Genomic DNA, 18,577 nt, shown 5'->3' on the forward strand with positions numbered 1-18,577 from the left:
AGAAATGGAATTTCGTCCTTCGTTTCGGCTGCCCAGGATGGGGAAGAACTTTAACTTCGCTTTATTTTACCTTTCATTGCCTTGCTGTAGAACCCATTCCCTGTAAGCATGATTTTCTTCTTTTTAATTTTTTTAAACTGCGAATACATTTTTCTAGGAAGCAATTACCAATATTCGTTAAATTACTAGCAGACATCTCTTTTTTTATTACTAGCAGACATCTATTCCGAAATCCCTGTGAATTCAACGACAATTTATTTGAATAAAAAATCCAAGCTATCGTTCAAAAATCAAAAATTTAATAAAAAGACGTCAGCTTTTTAAGCGAGCGAACACTCTTTCCTTTGAGAACGGAATGAATCTTTTTTTAGCCCTACCTGTTTTGGCACTTTATTGTAGTAATAATAGTAACATTTACATTTAAAAAAATAGTTGGCGCCTTATTAACATAAAATCATCATCACTGAAACCAACGTCTTTTATAATCTATCCTATAATTGCCGTTATCCACTTCCACGGAGCAGTTCTAGCTCGCGGTACGCCTTTTCAAGCATTCGTTTCTTCCAGTTACTATATGGCTCAATCTTTTCCGGACTAGCGTGTTTCCCACAACTACCAGAGGAAGTTGCCTTCGGCTGAGCCGTTTCTTCTTTCTCGGAGTTGCCTTTTTCTTGCGCCGCTGTTTTCTTCAATGTATGTTCTGAATTTGTCAAAAACTGCTCCCAGTTTTTCTCCAGCAAAGTCCACTGCGCCGGTTTGAGATGGCTGAAAGGGACCAGCTTCGTCTTGGGTGGTTTGACTTTCTGGCGCTTGCAGGCCTGAAATACGGCCATCGCAGCGTACTGTGGATGTGCGAAGTCGATGTCACTATTGCCACCGGCGTACCGCTTGTACGCTTCCAGCAGGCCGCACGCATCCTTCTGCACCTGACTCAATCCCAGCTGAACACAGATTTCGTTGATGCCGATCGTTTTGTTAACGTCGAGGATCTTCTCCAATGTCCGGCGTCCATTGTAGTAGGCCGTTTTTCTTAGCCCAGACAGCTTCAGAGCCATATCGCCGTCGAACGGTAACGCCAGAAGGCTAGACGCAAGATCGATGCAAATTGTTGCTTTTGCGTAGTCTCCTAGATTAGTCATCATGCCGTTCGACGAACGAATGTCCAGCAGTCGTTGTAGCTCGGTAGATTTCCTACGAAGCGAGCAAGCGTGTTTAGTTGCGTTATAGCCAACGATGCATTTTACTTACGGTAAGACTGCTTCATGGCTTGCTAGTCCCAGTTTCTGAATGAGCTGCTGTAGTAATTTGTTATTGCTGGCTGCCATGTTTTTTTCTCCAGTTCAGTGTGGACGATCTGTTTGTGAGTAATGTTTGATTCTACTCGACGGCGTTGTTTGCCGTCAATAATGATCGCCAGTTTGGCGCGAATTCGAATGTCAGTCACGCGTAAAGGATGCCATGTTGACGGATGATGGTTTGTTTTGAGGACGACAAAAAACGAAAGGCACTTCAATATTCGGGCACATTTAGGATGAACGGCGGGGTTTTGTATTCTTCAATGAAAGCCCGTGTAAACGCATGTTTAATGACATAGTTTTTCGCAACGAGCGGAATCATCTGGACCATGGAATTGAGATTGATAACCTATATGCTCGGGGAATACCACTCCATGATCCTTGAACCGATCGGATTAGACCGACCCTTTTCAACGGGGATTACTATTTCAGTATAACTTTCGCTAGTATTTGATTTCAAAATGCTTAAAAGTACTCAAATCCCTTCGCCGGGTTTCCTACAACAAGAGGGCCAGAGTGGATAAGCCATGTTCTATATCTGTTTTACCAAACACCAGCATTACGGCAGCTTAATGGTACATTAAAAAGCTTACATCTTTGGATATTATTGACCCAACAAGGATACGATTTTATTACGCTTTATTTTGTTTTACTTAGTTACCAACAATTTTTAGCAAATCCGTATTCTAATGAGTTCAGAGCATCTCTGAATGAGAATGTATGTTTTAACGACTTCCGGTGATCCAAATGGCAAATGCAAATGAAAATATGCTTTCAGTTTTCTTTCCACGGAAGATTTTTGCCGACAATATTTATATCTCAAATTCGAATCTAGTAAACCATCATTTTCAGCAGCATTATCATCATCTTAATTTTTCCGACTTTAAGCCTTTAGATTCAGCATGGTACAGTTATGAATGAGATCACGCTTTTGCTTACTCTTCAGCGTCAGCGAATTTGTCTTCATCTGTAAATAGAACAGCATACGTTAGCAGTAAAACCAAAGCAAGAAAACAGAGTTGCCGTTTAAAGTTCTCTACCATCGAGCTGCAGATTTTGCATTTCTCCTACTTCCTGCAAATCTTCTTCCTCCGCCTCCATGTAATCTTCGTCCTCACTAACTTCCGATCCGGGATTCAGGCTCTGGCATTCTCGCATGGCACTGAAAATCTCGTCAACGTTCTGTGAACTTCTCGGCTGGAACCACATTTCTGTCATTGCCGCTTCCGATGCATCCGATTCATGACCCTCGTCATCTTCGTTTTCCAGACCCTCGTCGTCTTCCGGGTGTGCGTTGCCGTTGTGCTCCGGCCGCCCCTGATAGAATCCCGGCCAAACGAGATCTATGTCCAGCATCACAAAGATACCTTCGCCGGGTGTGGATGAAATGGCTTGCACTCCCACCCGTGGCCACGGGATGGAAATGCTACTGTTCCGTTCTTCGCAGCTCCAAATGCACGAACTATATGGTGGTAAAGATTTGATTAGGTGTTACCATACCGATAAATCGACGAATGATGTTGTTTTAACGTGCCTTTCAGTTAGGTGCAGTGTACCCAACGAAGGAATGACATCGGTGCCTATCTTCAGTTTTATATCCGTGGCCGAATAGACTATCCCATCGACTGGCGTAAACGCATTTCCTATGGTGACCATGTTGATTCTTTTGCAATTGCAACTGGTCAAATGAATAATGGCAATGATAAATGCACCAAAATGAAAACTTGGAAAATGGATCCACTAAAAAGCTATCAAAACAATGGTCGGTCTTTCAATTTTCAAAACAGAATTTCATCAAAACGAAGCAGCGACACAGGGTGTTCCACAAATAATTATGTTCGACTGTCATTACTGTCAAACTTATTCATATCGATACACGCTTTCCAGACTGCACCGTCGCGTAACGCGACGTCGCCTGACAGGCGCTGAACTCCATGCAAAAAAAATCTAGCGCGATTCGTGCGACATCGCGCAAGGTTTTTTTTATATGGAGTTCAGCTCCTGTCAGGCGACGTCGCGCTGAAGTGTGGACCCCGAGTATGACCCCGAGTTTGTTCGTTTTTCTTCTGTCATCCATGCGATGAATTCATGATTAAATTGATCGTTTTGATCGTTTAAATGTCACAGCTCAAACCACGCTACATTTATGTTTGACGGGCATTCCTCCAGCTTTACTAAACGCACGTGTTTTCAGTGCGGTGCGAAGTTTGCAGCATTAAAGTGAATAATCTTGAAATTTTGGAGTAAATAAATTCCCGATTGGAGTATATCTACTACGATAGATAGAAACAGTCGCCTTGCAAGTGTTGTGTGCAGAAATTATAACGACATTCAACACACATAATGGGTAGACCAGGTAATAAAGAACTCCATGCTGCCATCGGGTACAACATGCGTTTTCCACAGCCGGTCGATGGCATCGCATTTTTCTTTTCTAAATTAAACTGATGTTTTTAGCTCATCGTGGGCTATATCATCTGCCAAGTGCAACTTTTGGCTTTCCAAATCGTCGACACTTCCCGTTGCAGCTTTGTACAGTTGTTTGCTTAATTTGGGTACCATAACCTATCTTTCGCCTTCAAGGTTTCTCTCCCCGTGGTGGTGGCGGTCCCCGAGGGCGCGGAGGTTCTGGTGACGGTGGTGGCCGAGGACGCGGAGGCTTTGGTGACAGAGGTGGCGGCCGAGGACGCGGAGGCTTTGGTGATGGTGGTAGCCGAGGCCGCGGCGGCGGTGGTTCACGCGGAGGATTCGGTGCCCGTGGTGGCAGCCGTGGAGGCCCGCGTGGACGTGGTGGCCGTGGAGCTAGTCGTGGAGGAGGAAAACCCGGAGGTTTCAAGGGTGGCAAATCCGTGATCATTGAGCCTCATCGTCACACTGGTATTTTCATTGCCCGCGGAAAGGAAGACGCGCTGGTTACGCTAAATCTGGTTCCGGGATCTGAAGTCTACGGCGAGAAGCGTATCTCCGTTGACGTGAGTAAAATGTTTGTTTACACTAGTTGTACATTCGGCTCTTTTATGATGAAGCGCACAGGGGTATCGAATTGGCGAGAATGTGGCCAATGGGAGCGTACTTGTTGTGGAAAGTGGAGCCCGAGGCATACCTTTCCGCCTGTACGTTTTCTCTAGAAACTGCTTACTGATTATATTTACATACTTGTATTTTTGGAAGGAAAAATCAATCAACACTGAATGATGAACAAAATTCCCTTCGTCTTTTTTCCACTTTCTTTTCCAGACTGATGGGGACAAGAAGGAGTACCGTGTCTGGAATCCGTTCCGTTCCAAGTTGGCGGCCGCCGTTCTGGGAGGAGTCGATAAAATTCACATGCCACCTGGTTCCAAGGTTCTGTATCTTGGTGCTGCTTCCGGAACGACTGTGTCACACGTGTCAGACGTTGTCGGCCCAGAGGGACTCGTGTATGCGGTGGAGTTTTCGCATCGGTCCGGTCGTGACTTGCTAAACGTTGCCAAGAAACGTACCAACATTATTCCAATCATCGAAGACGCTCGTCATCCCCACAAGTATCGGATGCTGGTCGGACTGGTCGATACGATATTCGCCGACGTCGCACAGCCGGATCAGGCCCGTATCGTCGCCCTGAATGCACACAACTTCCTCAAGAATGGAGGCCACTTTGTCATTTCGATTAAGGCTTCCTGTATCGATTCGACTGCCGCACCAGAAGCTGTGTTTGCTGCAGAGGTGAAGAAGTTGCAGTCGGAAAAACTGAAACCACAAGAACAGATTACCCTGGAACCGTACGAACGAGACCACGCCGTTGTAGTGGGCACATACCGCGCTTTACCAAAAGCTGCAGCGTAACTACCACGTTTCGGTCGTGCTTTCACCTAGGGAATAAGTTTTTTTTCTCCACATTTCAAGAAGTAGCGCAGGTGGACTGCAAGCCCTTTAAATACTATGTAATGTTAATACATAAGAGAACAGAGAAATGCTTTGTGTAATAGTGTCTTTTAATTTTACTCTTCAATTGGGTATAACCAATGCGACGAACATAAAAACAAATAAACCTTTATTACAGTAAAATAGCTACAACCCGTTGTTTTCTTGAATTGATTTCTCGGCAGCCGTGGTGTTGGTTTCCTGCTTCTCCATCAGCTCATCTTGTCCATCGCTATGTAGCACCTCGGCCAGTTGCAGCCAATTCAGAGCCTTCTCGAATGGGTCATTCCTTGACGGATTGCGATCGTAGTTCCAGTATGTAAACTCCCGAAAAGCACCGCCAAACGTAAGGGTCCGGTCTTCATCACTTGAAAGGGGTTTTTTCGTTTCCTGCAAAATCACTCCAGTGTATCCTTCCGGAAGGGTTTTACGTTTGCCAAGCAGCGGGTATCCGCGAAGTGCGTTTTGCAAAGCTGTAAATAAAAACACCATTAGGACCGAATCCATTCCAATGTACTGTAACTACCTACTTCCATCCGGTAGAGTGTCGGTATAAGGCGTGAAAAACTTTTCCAGATTGGCCGGTCCATCTCCTTCGATCGTTGCCGGAATATACTGTAGTTGTATCGGATCTTCGATACTGGTTTTTACATCTTGAGCGGTTAACTTTAAGTTTATTGACATGGCGAAAAAGAAGCACAATCGTATAAACAACAATTTCACAAAACAACGCCAAAAATGTGTTTCCCCGCGCTAATGTTTGCCATTACCTTACTGACATTTCGTTGCCGGGAAGAGTATGCCAACGATTGTGTAGACAAGTTAGCAAGCACGTTTTTGTAGTAGTTTCCAATGTTTAAATTTGTTTAATGCTGAAATATATATATTGATAATAATACCCCTAAAATCACTAAAACATACCGACGAGATCATTCAAAATCACCCATCGGCAACGGCAGATCACCAAACCAAATCCAAATCATAACGTGTGGGAAACGAGAGTAAGAATACAAAAACTTAGAAGGGAGCAATAAACTAGGATTAACGCATTGGTGATTTGCTTATTTGCTTCACGAAACAGAATTTAAATATTATTGATCACAAATAACGTAAAAAAGTTTGGATATCCATGAAATAGGAATTTGAAACTAGTCTGATTACAGTGAACTCAAACTGGAGCAGTGGATTTGATGCTATAAGCACATTCATCTGTCAAAGATTACTGGAACTACAGGTTGGGTCACCGCAGCTTTTCATGTCTTGATGGTACTGAGTACAAAAATGAACCATTTTGAGGTTAGAATAGCCGGTTGATATAGATTCACAAATAGGAGAATTCCTTAAAATTTCAATCACATAGATTTTCTGATACAGGAATCATATGGTTGGTAGCAGTTGATAAATATAAATTTGTGTTGCATCCTGGTTCATCTGACATTTTATTATAAAATTGAATTCAAACGTTTATTACGAATGCTTGGTTTGGATATCAAAAATTCGAAGATGGCGTTATGTTTATCTGTCAAACAATTTTATATGAGTCAACCTTATTAGTACCAACGGTGGTGCCGACGGTCATTCGTTTGTCGACGGTCATTCGCGTGGTGCAGCGTATTGCGAACGCTTCGAAGTGAGTGTGGTGTGGAGTATAATTCGGGTCAATTTGCAATCCCGTCCATTCTAAAGTAATAAAGTGCGGTTTCATTATCCGTTTTCCTTTCCTGTCTTGACTGAAAACCAGTGTACCATCGTTGATAATAGAGTGGTCTGTTCAGGTTCTTCGAACACCCTTTCCTAACGAAAGGAAGGAAGAATCGGCGATACGTGGTTTTGCTGGCTTGAAGAAAAGGTGTTCGTGTACGTCGCCTGTGTTGGGCCAGAAAATTGTTTTGTATCAGCCCTAGTGTGGCAATGCTTATGAAAGCGGATAGCGAATCAGCAGATCTACTTGGAGTTCTAGCGTTTGCAGCGCACAGAGCAGCAAATGTATGGCTAGCTAGTTTTGATGACTTTAAGCTCTGCTTGATCGTGAACCTCGTCGTTGACGTAGTCTGCATCACCTCGACCGCCGTTGCCGCTGTCGTCTTCATCGTCTTCGTCTTCGTCTTGAAGGGTGCGAAGCAACAGTCAAGAATAACAAGAAACGCTGAAAAGCGTAGTCTCGGCAAAGTGTGCGTACGCGGGGACCAGTTCTCTCGCACAGTCACGCCTACACGTAAACAACACGACGGCGAAGACGACGGCGACGACGACAACGATGATGGCGAGACGGGAAATATAGGAAGAATGCACAAGGGGCGATGGTGCTGATCAAGGTTTTCGATAATTGGTCTCGATCAGCGCTTTTTGCATTCAATAGAGTGGCCAAAAAATGTTTGGAATATTTCGGCTAGGTGCAATGAAATTGATCTCCCCGTTCTTCCAATTTGTGCTGTCGCAATTCGTTGAATTCGTTCAACATGCTTCATGTTTTATTCGAAGTAAAATGCTTAAGCTGTCAGCTTGCTGTTGATGTAAATTCTTTATTAAACAATGTAAATTCTTTATTAAACAACCAGGACCGCATCACGATTTGTGATCATTTCTTTTGGGTTCTGATGGCTTGACAGCCAGTGTTGCCATCTATCATAGTACACCTTTGGCGATCCGCTGTTGTTTAAAGGTTCGAGCATAAGACGATCGAGGTGCATTCATTCGCGAATAAGATCAATCATACCTTAACCAACACACGGGCATTTGATCGCTTTCTGCTGCTGCGTTGTGCGTTTGTTTGCGTGTCTGCTGTTGAAAGGAGTTTTCGCTGCTTGTCGCCGACCAATATTGTCAGCGGGCAAAGAATGGAACGGTTCGCGTAATAATTGATCATTCAACGATGTTGCAAGACCGTGAGAGTGAGCTCTCGGGAAATACAAGAAGCTGGAGGGGTTGGTTGATAAAAAGAGCAACAGGGAAAGGAGGTATCAATGAATATAAGGTTGTCCCGATCCGTCCATTGATGATCCTCCATTATGGTTTGAATTTGACTCGATTCGCAGAACAAAAAAATAAGTGACATCCCGTGCAGAAACGCAGCAATCATAATATACTCGGAATTCAACAGCCTTTGCAGTAGTAGTCATCGTCGTGTTCGTTGCAGCAGCATCTATGGTATAAGCAGGTATTGCTGAGCGAGTCTGGTTGAAAATAGCGACGAAAACATAGCGAATCGTACGCGGGGCGTGTTATGACGCCGGGGGTGGGGAGCTACGGGTGTGCCAAGTGCTTTTCGCAAGTCAGCAGTGATCGCAGTGTTATGATTATGTATATTCGTTTCAGCAGAGTGGCAGAAACGGGGGAAAATGGTCGACCAGCGCGAGAAGCATGCTACGATCATCGTAGTTGATATTCCGGTGCGATTTGCCTTTCTCGTCTAGTGTGTGTGTTTGTGTACGTGTACGCCAGGAAAGCAGAAGAATAATAAGATGATGTATGACCAGAGGGTTGATGTTTTTTTACTTACTGATTCTATCATTCATTAATGATTGTAGATTGCTGATGAGCAAAGTGAGTGAGTAAAGTGAGAAAGAAATCATCGTTACCTACACTGAACTGTTCCAGTGTGCGCTGTGCAGTGTGGAGAAGAAAAAAAAAGCAGCATAAATTTTAATAAAGAAGCGGAAGTCGCTTTTGTTGTGTGAAACGGGTGCAAAAAGTGTAGCTATTTAGCCTATTGTTCATTGCGCGTGGTGCAGCCTGAGTGCAGTCAAATCCGAAACATTGCACCTTCTGTTTCTGTGTGTGTTTCCCGGTAGTGGTCATAGTCCATTCCGAGGTGATCACTAATGTTTCGCCGTCGACGGCGTCGTTGGTGTGCGATCGTGTCCTAGGACGCAGCCCTAGTGTGTGCCATAGATACCGTAGTAGCCCCACGACGACGTGAGGCGATTGCTGTTTAACCATCCATCCTGATTTTCGGATCGAAGCAGGCAGCGTTTTCGTCCCGCAATTGTGCGTATAACGCGGCCATCATGAACAAGCTGGAATACTCCCGTCGCAATGGCACCCAGAAGATACGGATCACAAGTAAGTATCGACCATCGGTCGTCAATTTCCTTTGCCTCCATAGACTAAGGACGATACAAAAGTACAAGAAACGCATTGTGATGGGGGAGTGGCATATCGCGTATGATCTTAGAATTTCTTGCCTGACCAACATTCGGTGAACGATCATTGATCACTAGCAGCACGCATACAGCAGGTATGTGCCTTCTACGTACGCGGAAGAATGGTGCAAGATTCTTCCTGGACTGTCGGTCCTGTTGTCAAACCGGTGAGGCAGGTATCATTCGGCGATCAGGTAAACGCCATGCGATGTCACGCACACCGTCCAACTGTGGCCTGCTATCGTATGAATGGACGGATGTGGACATGGCAGAGGAATTTTTCGTCCTTACTAGAGGTCCCCAGGCCCGTCTGCATTCTCGTCTGTATGTAGTTCTTTAGTGGCTTCTTCTTTGGGATAAAGTTTCAGTCGTTAAACGGGAACATTTTATCGATGTGAAAGCTAAATTTGTGTGATGCTTTATTCAATAGTATAAATTTGAATATCATCAATAGCCTAGACAAAATAACATTGTTACAAAAGTGAAAAACAATAATGTACTTTTATCGAATTGCGCCTTGTTTTGCTGTAGAATATTCCATATCTTTCAAAAATGTATTATTTTGTCTTTTCTCGAACAAGTTATTTTCGCCAAACTTGTTCGTAGTTTGATTTTAAACGAGTCAAAAAATAATTATCTTACTTGAACACTAATACGTTTTAACTTTCATGTTTTCTTTCTTCTATTTCCACAGTTTTTTGCGCACGCAACCTGGCTCGGAAAGATATATTCCGTAAGTTCTTAGCACTGTTCCACCTTGGTTAGTGTACTTTATTTCATTTCATTCAAGTGTGTCTCGTTTTCGAAGAAAATTAATCTGTACAGTCATGTGTTTGATTTTTTTTTTGTATTATTAAAACACATTCCATCGCTTCAACCAATGCATTGATGTAAAAGTACGAAGAACATAAACAATTGTAGTACCTCTAATGTTATATTGTTTTCAATTTTGCTTTAATTAGATTTATCTTATAAGTACTGACATAATTTTTTTCGAAAAAATACTTCTCACTAACAATAACAATATGAATATTCAGTGCCGTCCACGATAAACTCCGTGTTGTCCGATCGACAAAAATCCCGTTCACATAACCGTTCGACGAACCGTTTAAAAGATTTTGTCCAACGACCCGGCACTAACGAAATGGATTCGTTAGGAAAACTTTAAATAGAAACACCAAAACAACCGAAACCTACTAAATATTGCCTCTCGGTGTTGTTTGGGTTCCGTTTTAAGAGCCCAATTCGTAGATTCGCCAAGGGTCTATTTTGGCCACGGGTGTTTGAACCTTTTTTCGCGTACTTTTTACAAACGCGAATGTACTTTGCCGTGATCTCGCTTACGGTGTTTTTCTCCAATCGTATTTTTTATTTATTTATTTATTTTCCTTCAGCTTGCCTGCTTGCCGATACCTACCATCCGAGGAAATCCTGTCCACTGAGAGAATAAAAAGGGGCTTGTTGAAATGAAAAAAAAAACGAAAAGTAAACTAGCCGAAGCGTGATGAATCTTTTGCATAAATTCGCATTATTAACGGCCATCTGTGCGGAATTTTGCGCGTTTCGCATCGAAGATCTGATTTTGGGGCCTTCGATGTGCACCCGACGACCAATATGAAACTATGCGTTCATTGTTCATACGTGGCCCTGGTTTGCTGCACAATGGGGTTTTTTTTGCAGAGTGGAACACATTGGGATCTTTTTTGATTATGATGCGTTTTTCATTTTCATACTGTTTCTGCATGGCCATGGCCGCCCAAAATTCCTGCAATAAGTCTCTGCGAGTTTGCGCTCGTAAAACCCGCAACGTTTTAGCAAAGTATGCTATTTGAATAATTTGCTCGAACAGCATTTTTCGATGGCATACGGTTTCATTGCATTATGCGTATACTAAATTTTGTGCTACAACTTAATATAATTTTCATCAAAAGAAACTGAAGTCAATTTGAATGAGTCCAACTTTGGATGATTTTTTGTCAAAATTCGTCAACTGCATAGCAACAAATGCTTGACGAATTGAATAATGAAAAAAAGTAGATTTTTACGTTTTGATCGATCCGTTAATGTTACGTTAAGCCATGGAATAAACTGGTGCAAAACTGTTGTATTCCATTACTATTTTTGTTGCTATGCTTGATTGCTATGACAGTCACATTGAAAACAAGGAGATTGTTTTTTTTGGGTTTCGTCTATGAAATATTTAATGCTAGCGTAGCGTAACGGAACACAACACCTGCCAACAGACTAACTTTAAAAGTTTTAGATAGCTCAGCTTTTTCTTGAAGCTCTGCAGAAGGTCGCCAGTCTGCTTGATGACGATGCACAACGTGATACTTACCTTGACTTGCCGTAGATATGTACGGATACGTATTGTATGATTTAGAGTTGTGTAACTCCGATTCATATTCATGCATCTGAATGATTCTTTGCTTCGATTTTTAAATTCATTCATGAGAGGGATTCTTGAATTCGAATCCCAGAAGATTCATGAATCACACTGAATTAATAAAAAATCTTTGGTGTTGGATTCATAAGAACGAATACAAAGTATTGATTTATTTTAAATGAAAATAGAGCTTCAAAGCTGGGAAAACATAATTGGGTAGTATAAAAGATAGTGGGTAATGTACATATGGTAATGATGTCATGATATAATACTGGACTATATGAAGATCTAATGTTTTGTATGATGCAAAGTTACGATTACTTAATTTTTGTAATCATTTTCCGAGTAGTCAGATGAATTGAATGCTAGTGTTGCGAAATCGATAAAATTATCTGTCCATGATGGGTGTGTGTGTGTGTGTGTGTCGCTTGTTGCAGCGGTCGTTATCTTGATTTCGCATTAAAATCTATCGGCTGCATGAGTCAGTTATTGAAAGTACGCTACTTATTTTCACCACCTCACAGTGATAACCTTTGGACGGTCGATGTTTGATTTTTGTATCTAGTTTCTTTTTTTTCCCTAGTTTCCTTACCCTAGTGGGGAGGCTACCCATTCGGGCCTTGTGAAGGTCGCCGAATCGTATCGCTGCTAAATCGTCGTCGTTGGTGGTGATACCGTATGCGTCTCGTTTGTTCTGGGAACACGACGATGACAGCGACAACCGGGGGGGAAAAGATCAATGACTTTGATCGCGAATAGTTCAAATAGCGCACGCCTGTGTTGTCCCGCGATGCCGCGAACCGATGGCGCACCCCATCGATCGAACTGAACTTTCCCCTGGCGCCAGCGAGCACAAGTGTTGCCAGATTCTAGCTTGTGTGTTTCTGTGTGTTTATTTGCCGCCCGGGCTAATTTTAGAAGCTTCGGCGAGAAGATTGTTTGTCACCGCCATTCGTCATCGTGTAAGGCACGCTGTGTCGTTGTGCCGGTGGTTTTTCCTTTCCCATCGCTCGTTTTACCTCCTTTTGGGACGTACTTGTTTGCCAGCAAGCAAAAAAAAAAAGAAGTCCAACAACCGATTCGACCTGCTACTGCTGCACACAATAACGCAGGCCGCGGTCGACAGGGGCTGAGAAACGGTATTTATCGGGGACTATCATCCTCGGGTTTGTTATCCGAAGCGACACTGTCCTGCGCCGATCCTCTTTATCAGCTGCCCGAGGTGGTGGAGTGGGTCAAGTCATTCGCACGCCTGAGCCGGGCGGGGGTTGATTTCAATTTATTTCATTTTCTTATCGCGGCCCAGAATGGTTGCACTACTCTACGGGGCCTGCCTGGTCTGGTACACTTCTTCACAGCCCAATTCTGCTCGGTGTGCGTGCGCGATACGCAATTTTGTGTAATTTTTCGTCACCGCTCGATCGAAAAGGGCCTCTAGTTTCTAATTTGTTTGTTTTACCCCGCGGAAGGACGACGCACCACACGAGCCGGCCGGTGTTGGTGGAACTTTTTCGATTTCAATCATTCGACGCCTCGAGCCAAGGGGGTTGATTTTGGGCTGTCTGCCTCGGGGAGCCTAATTCGATAGAAAATTGCACGGGTTGCCAAAGATATGGGGCGAGTAAATTAGATTCTACGCTATTATGGAAGTTGATCAGCGATCAAAACTTCATTCTTCTCAATGCACAAACCACATTCTGTTGACACATTTAAATTTTTATTTAAGTTTCGTATCGATTATCGTTGAATTCAAGTCACATGGATGTTTAACCGTTTAAACCAATGTCGGTTTATTTGGAATATGTGTTGACGTGCAATTATTCAATTTAAAATCTCTTCCGAAACGACAAATGAATATGAACTAATTTAATAATTTTGTTATGCAATCTTTGAATTTGCATTTTAATATTTTTTGCAAACGGTCAAATTAAATGTTAATGGCACGGTAAACGAAGCGTAAGCGGTAATGTACTATTAAATTCCACCGGTCTCTACCGGAATGCATTTATTATTAAGAAATTTTCCATGAAATGTAAAGAGCACGGTAAACGCTAATATAATCGTAAATTCCGCTTGTTTCTGGTGTATCATGTCAATATTTGTGCCAATCGTAATCTGGATGCCATTTGACAATTTGATAACTGGACACTTGTGGTCGGTGTTCCGTATGCGAAATCGGGTACAAATTTAAAGCATCTTTTCGATGCTACGATTATTATGTTGTTGGTCATTTTTGAAGAAAAAATTTCGCTAAATAACGCTTCGCTTTTTAACCGTATATTTTTACACTCATTTCATCGGAACAAACCCCTGACAACACAGAAAATGCTTTAAATCTACTTGGGAATCGAACGTCATAGTCATAACAGGGGTTTTTACCCACTCGACCGTAGGTTTACCTGAACGAAAAGAATTACTATTCCGATTTGGTTCTATTTCTCATTGTTACTGAAGTGAGCAGGTGCTACCGGAAAGATACAATTTTCATTTAATACCACGTTTGAATTTAATTTCAACCATGAACTCAGGTTTATCACTCCCGTACGAGCGATTTCATTTTGCTCGCTACAGCGACTTGCACTCGTAGAATGCAATTAGCGTTGGTGCAACAACATTTTCCTCAAAACTCTCTCGGCCATGTGTCTTTGTTGATACAAAATTAGCGGAAGAAAAACACTGTCTGGCACCTCTAGCTCTCCTTCGCTGGGAACAATAACAATCGACAGGGTGTGGACGGGCATAACTTACCGTGTTCCAATCAAATGCTAAAACATAGGAACAAAAACTCAAAGCGGCCCGGTCGGTCTGGTTGCTGCAGGCCTTTTGGAGTTTTTGGCGCATATTTTCATTCTTCCCCCCCAACCCCCGACAACACACCCACCCACATCGGCTATCCTATCCGGGTTTTAGTTTTTGACAGAGAGCTCGAGAGCGAACTTCGCCTTGCATACGTGTACGAAAGCCGTATGGTGTTCCGGGCGGGATCTCGAGCACATCCGTCTAATTAATTAGAGTTATGGCATTCCATTCCAGTTGCCATAAATTCAGTTGCCTCCTGCCAGCGCCTGTCAACGGGGGTGGAAAAGGTGGAGCAGTATTCGCGACGTGGTAGAAGGAGCTCAGCAGCATCCCTTAGCAAAACAACACACACACACACACACACCCGGGACTCGCTTGCCGACGGAACAATGCAGCATCGCCGAGCGCTGACGCGGCGATCTGAGAATTAAGTCTTCCTGCGTCTGCCCGCCTTCCCGCGCTTGTGTGGATCGGTAAAGGTTTTGCTATGTGTCTTCTCTGCACCCAAGGTTAAGTGATAGGAATTCGTTGGGGTACAATCGGGAGCCGGGTTGGAGGTCTGATGAGAACCCCAAATGAAAGTCCGCCAGGTATGAGTGTGTGTTGTTCGCCCGCCTCAAGGTCCCTCGATGGTTATCCGCAGTTGGAGCCGGCCCAATCGTTGACTCACGGAGCATTCTCTATGGGGCGTCAAAACCGCCGTCCTCCCTTCGCGGTACGCAGCTAACGAATTAGGTTTGGCATAACTTTGCCGCCGGTGTCGGTGGTGTGACGCATTGACCCAAAAAAAAGGAAGGGTGTATGATTGCACCGGCGGCTGGTGGCCCGCTTGGTGGGTATGTCTAGACGGTGGATCGAAGGGCAAAACGGGGGTTGCTGAGGAGACGATGTGGGGGTGAGGTACGCATGCACGCATCAAAACGCCCCGGTCGAGCTCGCTATCAATTTTGGAAGACTCCAAAAGGGTTCGAGCTCTCCAAAATAGCTCGTCTGCACGGTGTTGCCCCGAGAGTCATTCCCTTCCCGTGCCAGCGGTAGGCGGGGGACGAGTCGAGACCTGCTGGTCGTTAAAATAAGGACGCCGCCTGGCGCGGCCCCATACTGCACAGTCGGCGCTGCTCGCAAGGACATCAAATGCTGTCGGAGTCATCGTATGTTCTTGAAGCGTAACTAAAAAAGAAAAATCCTAGCCCCCATTACGGCCTAAATGTGATTCCGAAGGGACACGAGGACACATTTGGCGTCGGACAAAGATCATAAAAGGTAGAGCAAAGGCAAAAAGTGGGTGCTTCGTTTGGAGGGCGAAGGCTCGTGCTCTGTCAACTTTCGAGAGGCATATAATACGGACAAGTTTATTGATGCGTCAAAAATAACAACCTCTCCCGACGTGACATCAAAGGATGAATTTATCCAAACATTATTTTTATTCACGGTACTCTTCGTTAACATATTTTTTTTAAGTAGAAATTGTAAACATATTTTTAAGCTACTCGATGTAGCAGACTTCCAAAGTCTTTGCATAAACAACATGTTAATAAACATAATCACACTAGCTTTAGTAATCACTTAATCACTTACACTAACGTTTGCATTGAAAAAAAAATAGACACTTTTTCATCGATGAAAAGAAAAAAGTTATCCAAGCTAATTGAATGAAGTAAACTTTATTGTAAAGTTACATTTTTTAAGTACTTTCAAAAAATATTCCGACGCCCAGTATGCCGGCTTTACAGTCCTTGGTCGAAACTTTAGCCATAGCCGACAAAACCAATCGGGTAGAGATGTTTTTCATTTGTTGTGAGGAATTCATGACCTAATGCTACTCCATTTGGACTTTCAAGTGTTGAAATAGGTCCTACCTTTAAGTGTTGTAAATGTTTTTTTTTCGATTGATTGTAGTTGAGAGGCATAAGGAGGGTTAGCAGTACTGGGTATATTAATTATATTTGACCCGTTCAACTGTTCTGATTCACTTTGCGCATGATTTACTGTGGCCAGGTATGTCAAAACCACTGAATCGTACTCTTTATGATGTTTTCTAATTTTGCTTGATTTCGGAAGGTACTGTACACTAAACACTTCTCCATATGCCGGAAGCCTTGACAGGAAGAACAGCGACTTTGTGCAAATCCTTCTCGTTGGTTTTCAACCACGATATGGCGTTCTATGGGACTTAAGGGACCCCAAAACATTTTAAATATATTTTAACAAGCTCGTAAAGCAACATAAAGCATCAGGGTTTTTTACCACTTGTCGCCGTCTGGCTTTAAATAATCTTTGGTCACCTGGTTCGCGAGCTGGATGTTTTAACATACAATCAAACGTAGATGGTTTGATGTTTTGGCCCCGGCGGATTCAATTTAATTGATACAGTTGTCAAACTTGTTCTAAATTTAAAAGAAATGCTACTCTTTATTTTAATTAAAAAAGAAAGTTGGTAGCGTTTTCCGTTTTTCCCATGAAACGTCGTTGAAATTTGTCTTTTTTTAATGCAAATGTTACTTAAGTCTACAGCTTGTTTAAACGGGACTGTATAGAGCCAGGGCAAATGCATTTATTATTGAGCAATATTCCATGAACTGCCGGTTGCTTAAAAAAACAGTTTAAATATTTAATCAGAATCTTAAAAACCGCACACTTTGAACTTTCCCCCCCATTCTCCATCATTTTCATATTCGAATGAATTTGTCTGATCTCTAGCAAGTGGGTTTCATCAATGAAATTGCTCCCGCGGCCGACATCATTCATCCTTTTTGATAAATGCGTTTCATGGTAGAAAAAGTGTAAACCGCCATCCTATTGACATAAAAAGGTCGAACCGATATTCATCCTCCTCCACGTTAATGCAAATGATCATCATCGTGCCGGCGCCAAGTGCGAGCTGGTGAAGTACGTTCCGTGCCCTTCAGACGCCACGTGGCGAGCGCGGGTGAGGAGACGGAGGCTGAGGGTAGTTGATGAAATGTATGCGTATTCTTGGTGGCGGTGGGTTGGGAACGGCTTCGTCCGGGTGAGGAGATATATTCGTGGGATGATTTTTGCCGCACTTGCAAACTGACGTAAGGCCTAGCGGTAAACATCATATTGAGGCGACAGGGTCGAATACAGTGAGTGAAATGTTTTGTAACTGAGAAGTGAATCAAAATGCATAAACGCAAGGAAGCAAAAGGTTGATTGATGTGATCATTATTTGAATGAATGCATGTGTCTTAGATAAGAACAAGTAAATAAAAAAGGAACATTTTGTTCAAGTAAAAAAAAGGAATAGTTATTTGCCATTTTTATCGTACATTGCATTTACTATATCATTTCTAAATGTTGAATAAATATTACTATTCTTCTATGACGTTCTACCGTTTTTCAAACTAACCGTAAATTGAGAGTTTTGTAAAGTTGTTTGTATTTGTTTTTGGGTTGTAATAAATTATAAATCATTATTTAATCAAGATACATAGTTTCAGATGATTTGATATTTCGTCATGAAACTTGTTTAACTCCAAGTTAAACTAACTCGTGCTAATTTTAGGAAAGTAACAAATCATGCGTTTTGCGAAAAAAAACTTAGAAATATTATAGGTCCGATGATATTGGCAATCATGTTGTTAGTAATAATACTATTTTTAAAGCGAATCAAACACGTGATAAATATATTATTTCTATTACCGGCTATGGTAACCTTTGCATCGCACCGTAATGTTTTCTCGCTCGTGACACATGGGCGTAAGCTTCGGGACAGAAGACGGCATCGGGTGCTTTATTTTTTATGCAATTCTTCTCCCTCGTTCGCAAGTGATCTCAGCGCAAACCCACGGATAGGGGGGGCTTTCGGTGGTGCTGCCGGGACGGCGGGCGGCGATCCCTAGGCGACCGAAAGGGGATTGAAAATAAATTTCGCTAAGCGCCAGCGAAGCGCCACTTGCTGTCGTTTCGTCGCCGCGACGTCGTGGCCACAACTGCAAGAGCGCCCTTGCGCGGAAACCGCCCGGCCGACGCGCCACGGTGAACCCCGGGGCCGGAGTTCTCGTTGTCGTCGTTGTCGCCAGAAGACGTTT

The 18,577-nt window shown here is 43.1% G+C and overlaps 5 protein-coding genes across 16 annotated transcripts in view; 2 read left to right on the forward strand and 3 right to left on the reverse strand.

Annotated features, from left to right (window-relative positions):
• Nucleotides 1-277: 277 nt before the first annotated feature.
• LOC131258685 (origin recognition complex subunit 6) lies at nucleotides 278-1,400 on the reverse strand. Its single transcript, XM_058260052.1, has 2 exons — nucleotides 1,249-1,400; nucleotides 278-1,191 (listed from the first exon to the last, which is right to left on the reverse strand). The coding sequence occupies exons 1-2, from the start codon at nucleotides 1,323-1,325 to the stop codon at nucleotides 504-506; spliced, it is 765 nt and encodes a 254-aa protein (XP_058116035.1). The 5' UTR covers nucleotides 1,326-1,400; the 3' UTR covers nucleotides 278-503.
• Nucleotides 1,401-1,897: 497 nt separating this feature from the next.
• Nucleotides 1,898-3,083, reverse strand: LOC131258686 (methylosome subunit pICln). Of its 2 annotated transcripts, none has more exons than XM_058260053.1 (3): nucleotides 2,837-3,083; nucleotides 2,336-2,764; nucleotides 1,898-2,262 (listed from the first exon to the last, which is right to left on the reverse strand). In XM_058260053.1, exons 1-3 carry the CDS (start codon nucleotides 2,949-2,951, stop codon nucleotides 2,231-2,233), a joined length of 576 nt encoding a protein of 191 aa, XP_058116036.1. In that variant the 5' UTR covers nucleotides 2,952-3,083; the 3' UTR covers nucleotides 1,898-2,230. The 2 variants fall into 2 exon arrangements, with proteins under 2 accessions (XP_058116036.1, XP_058116037.1); XM_058260054.1 differs by having other exon boundaries at nucleotides 2,336-2,757; nucleotides 2,830-3,083.
• A 376-nt stretch (nucleotides 3,084-3,459) lies between these two features.
• LOC131258684 (rRNA 2'-O-methyltransferase fibrillarin) lies at nucleotides 3,460-5,248 on the forward strand. Its single transcript, XM_058260050.1, has 3 exons — nucleotides 3,460-3,651; nucleotides 3,879-4,267; nucleotides 4,533-5,248. Exons 1-3 carry the CDS (start codon nucleotides 3,639-3,641, stop codon nucleotides 5,118-5,120), a joined length of 990 nt encoding a protein of 329 aa, XP_058116033.1. The 5' UTR covers nucleotides 3,460-3,638; the 3' UTR covers nucleotides 5,121-5,248.
• A 59-nt stretch (nucleotides 5,249-5,307) lies between these two features.
• On the reverse strand, nucleotides 5,308-5,996 carry LOC131258687 (ribonuclease H2 subunit C). Its single transcript, XM_058260055.1, has 2 exons — nucleotides 5,729-5,996; nucleotides 5,308-5,671 (listed from the first exon to the last, which is right to left on the reverse strand). The coding sequence occupies exons 1-2, from the start codon at nucleotides 5,880-5,882 to the stop codon at nucleotides 5,346-5,348; spliced, it is 480 nt and encodes a 159-aa protein (XP_058116038.1). The 5' UTR covers nucleotides 5,883-5,996; the 3' UTR covers nucleotides 5,308-5,345.
• A 789-nt stretch (nucleotides 5,997-6,785) lies between these two features.
• LOC131258682 (E3 ubiquitin-protein ligase Smurf1) overlaps nucleotides 6,786-18,577 on the forward strand; it is a 31,915-nt gene continuing 20,123 nt past the window's right edge. Inside the window, exons 1-4 of one of the 11 annotated variants that reach the window (XM_058260044.1) lie at nucleotides 6,803-6,883; nucleotides 8,514-8,587; nucleotides 8,726-9,260; nucleotides 10,035-10,073. In XM_058260044.1, the coding sequence (XP_058116027.1) occupies nucleotides 9,206-9,260; nucleotides 10,035-10,073 (94 nt within the window). In that variant the 5' untranslated portion in view covers nucleotides 6,803-6,883; nucleotides 8,514-8,587; nucleotides 8,726-9,205. Of the gene's footprint in view, nucleotides 6,892-8,233; nucleotides 8,356-8,513; nucleotides 9,261-10,034; nucleotides 10,074-18,577 lie in introns of those variants that run through there. The other 10 variants (XM_058260046.1, XM_058260045.1, XM_058260040.1 and 7 more) reach the window with 10 other exon arrangements.

Source organism: Anopheles coustani, chromosome 3 (genome assembly GCF_943734705.1).
Source record: "Anopheles coustani chromosome 3, idAnoCousDA_361_x.2, whole genome shotgun sequence".
Lineage (NCBI taxonomy): Eukaryota > Metazoa > Arthropoda > Insecta > Diptera > Culicidae > Anopheles > Anopheles coustani.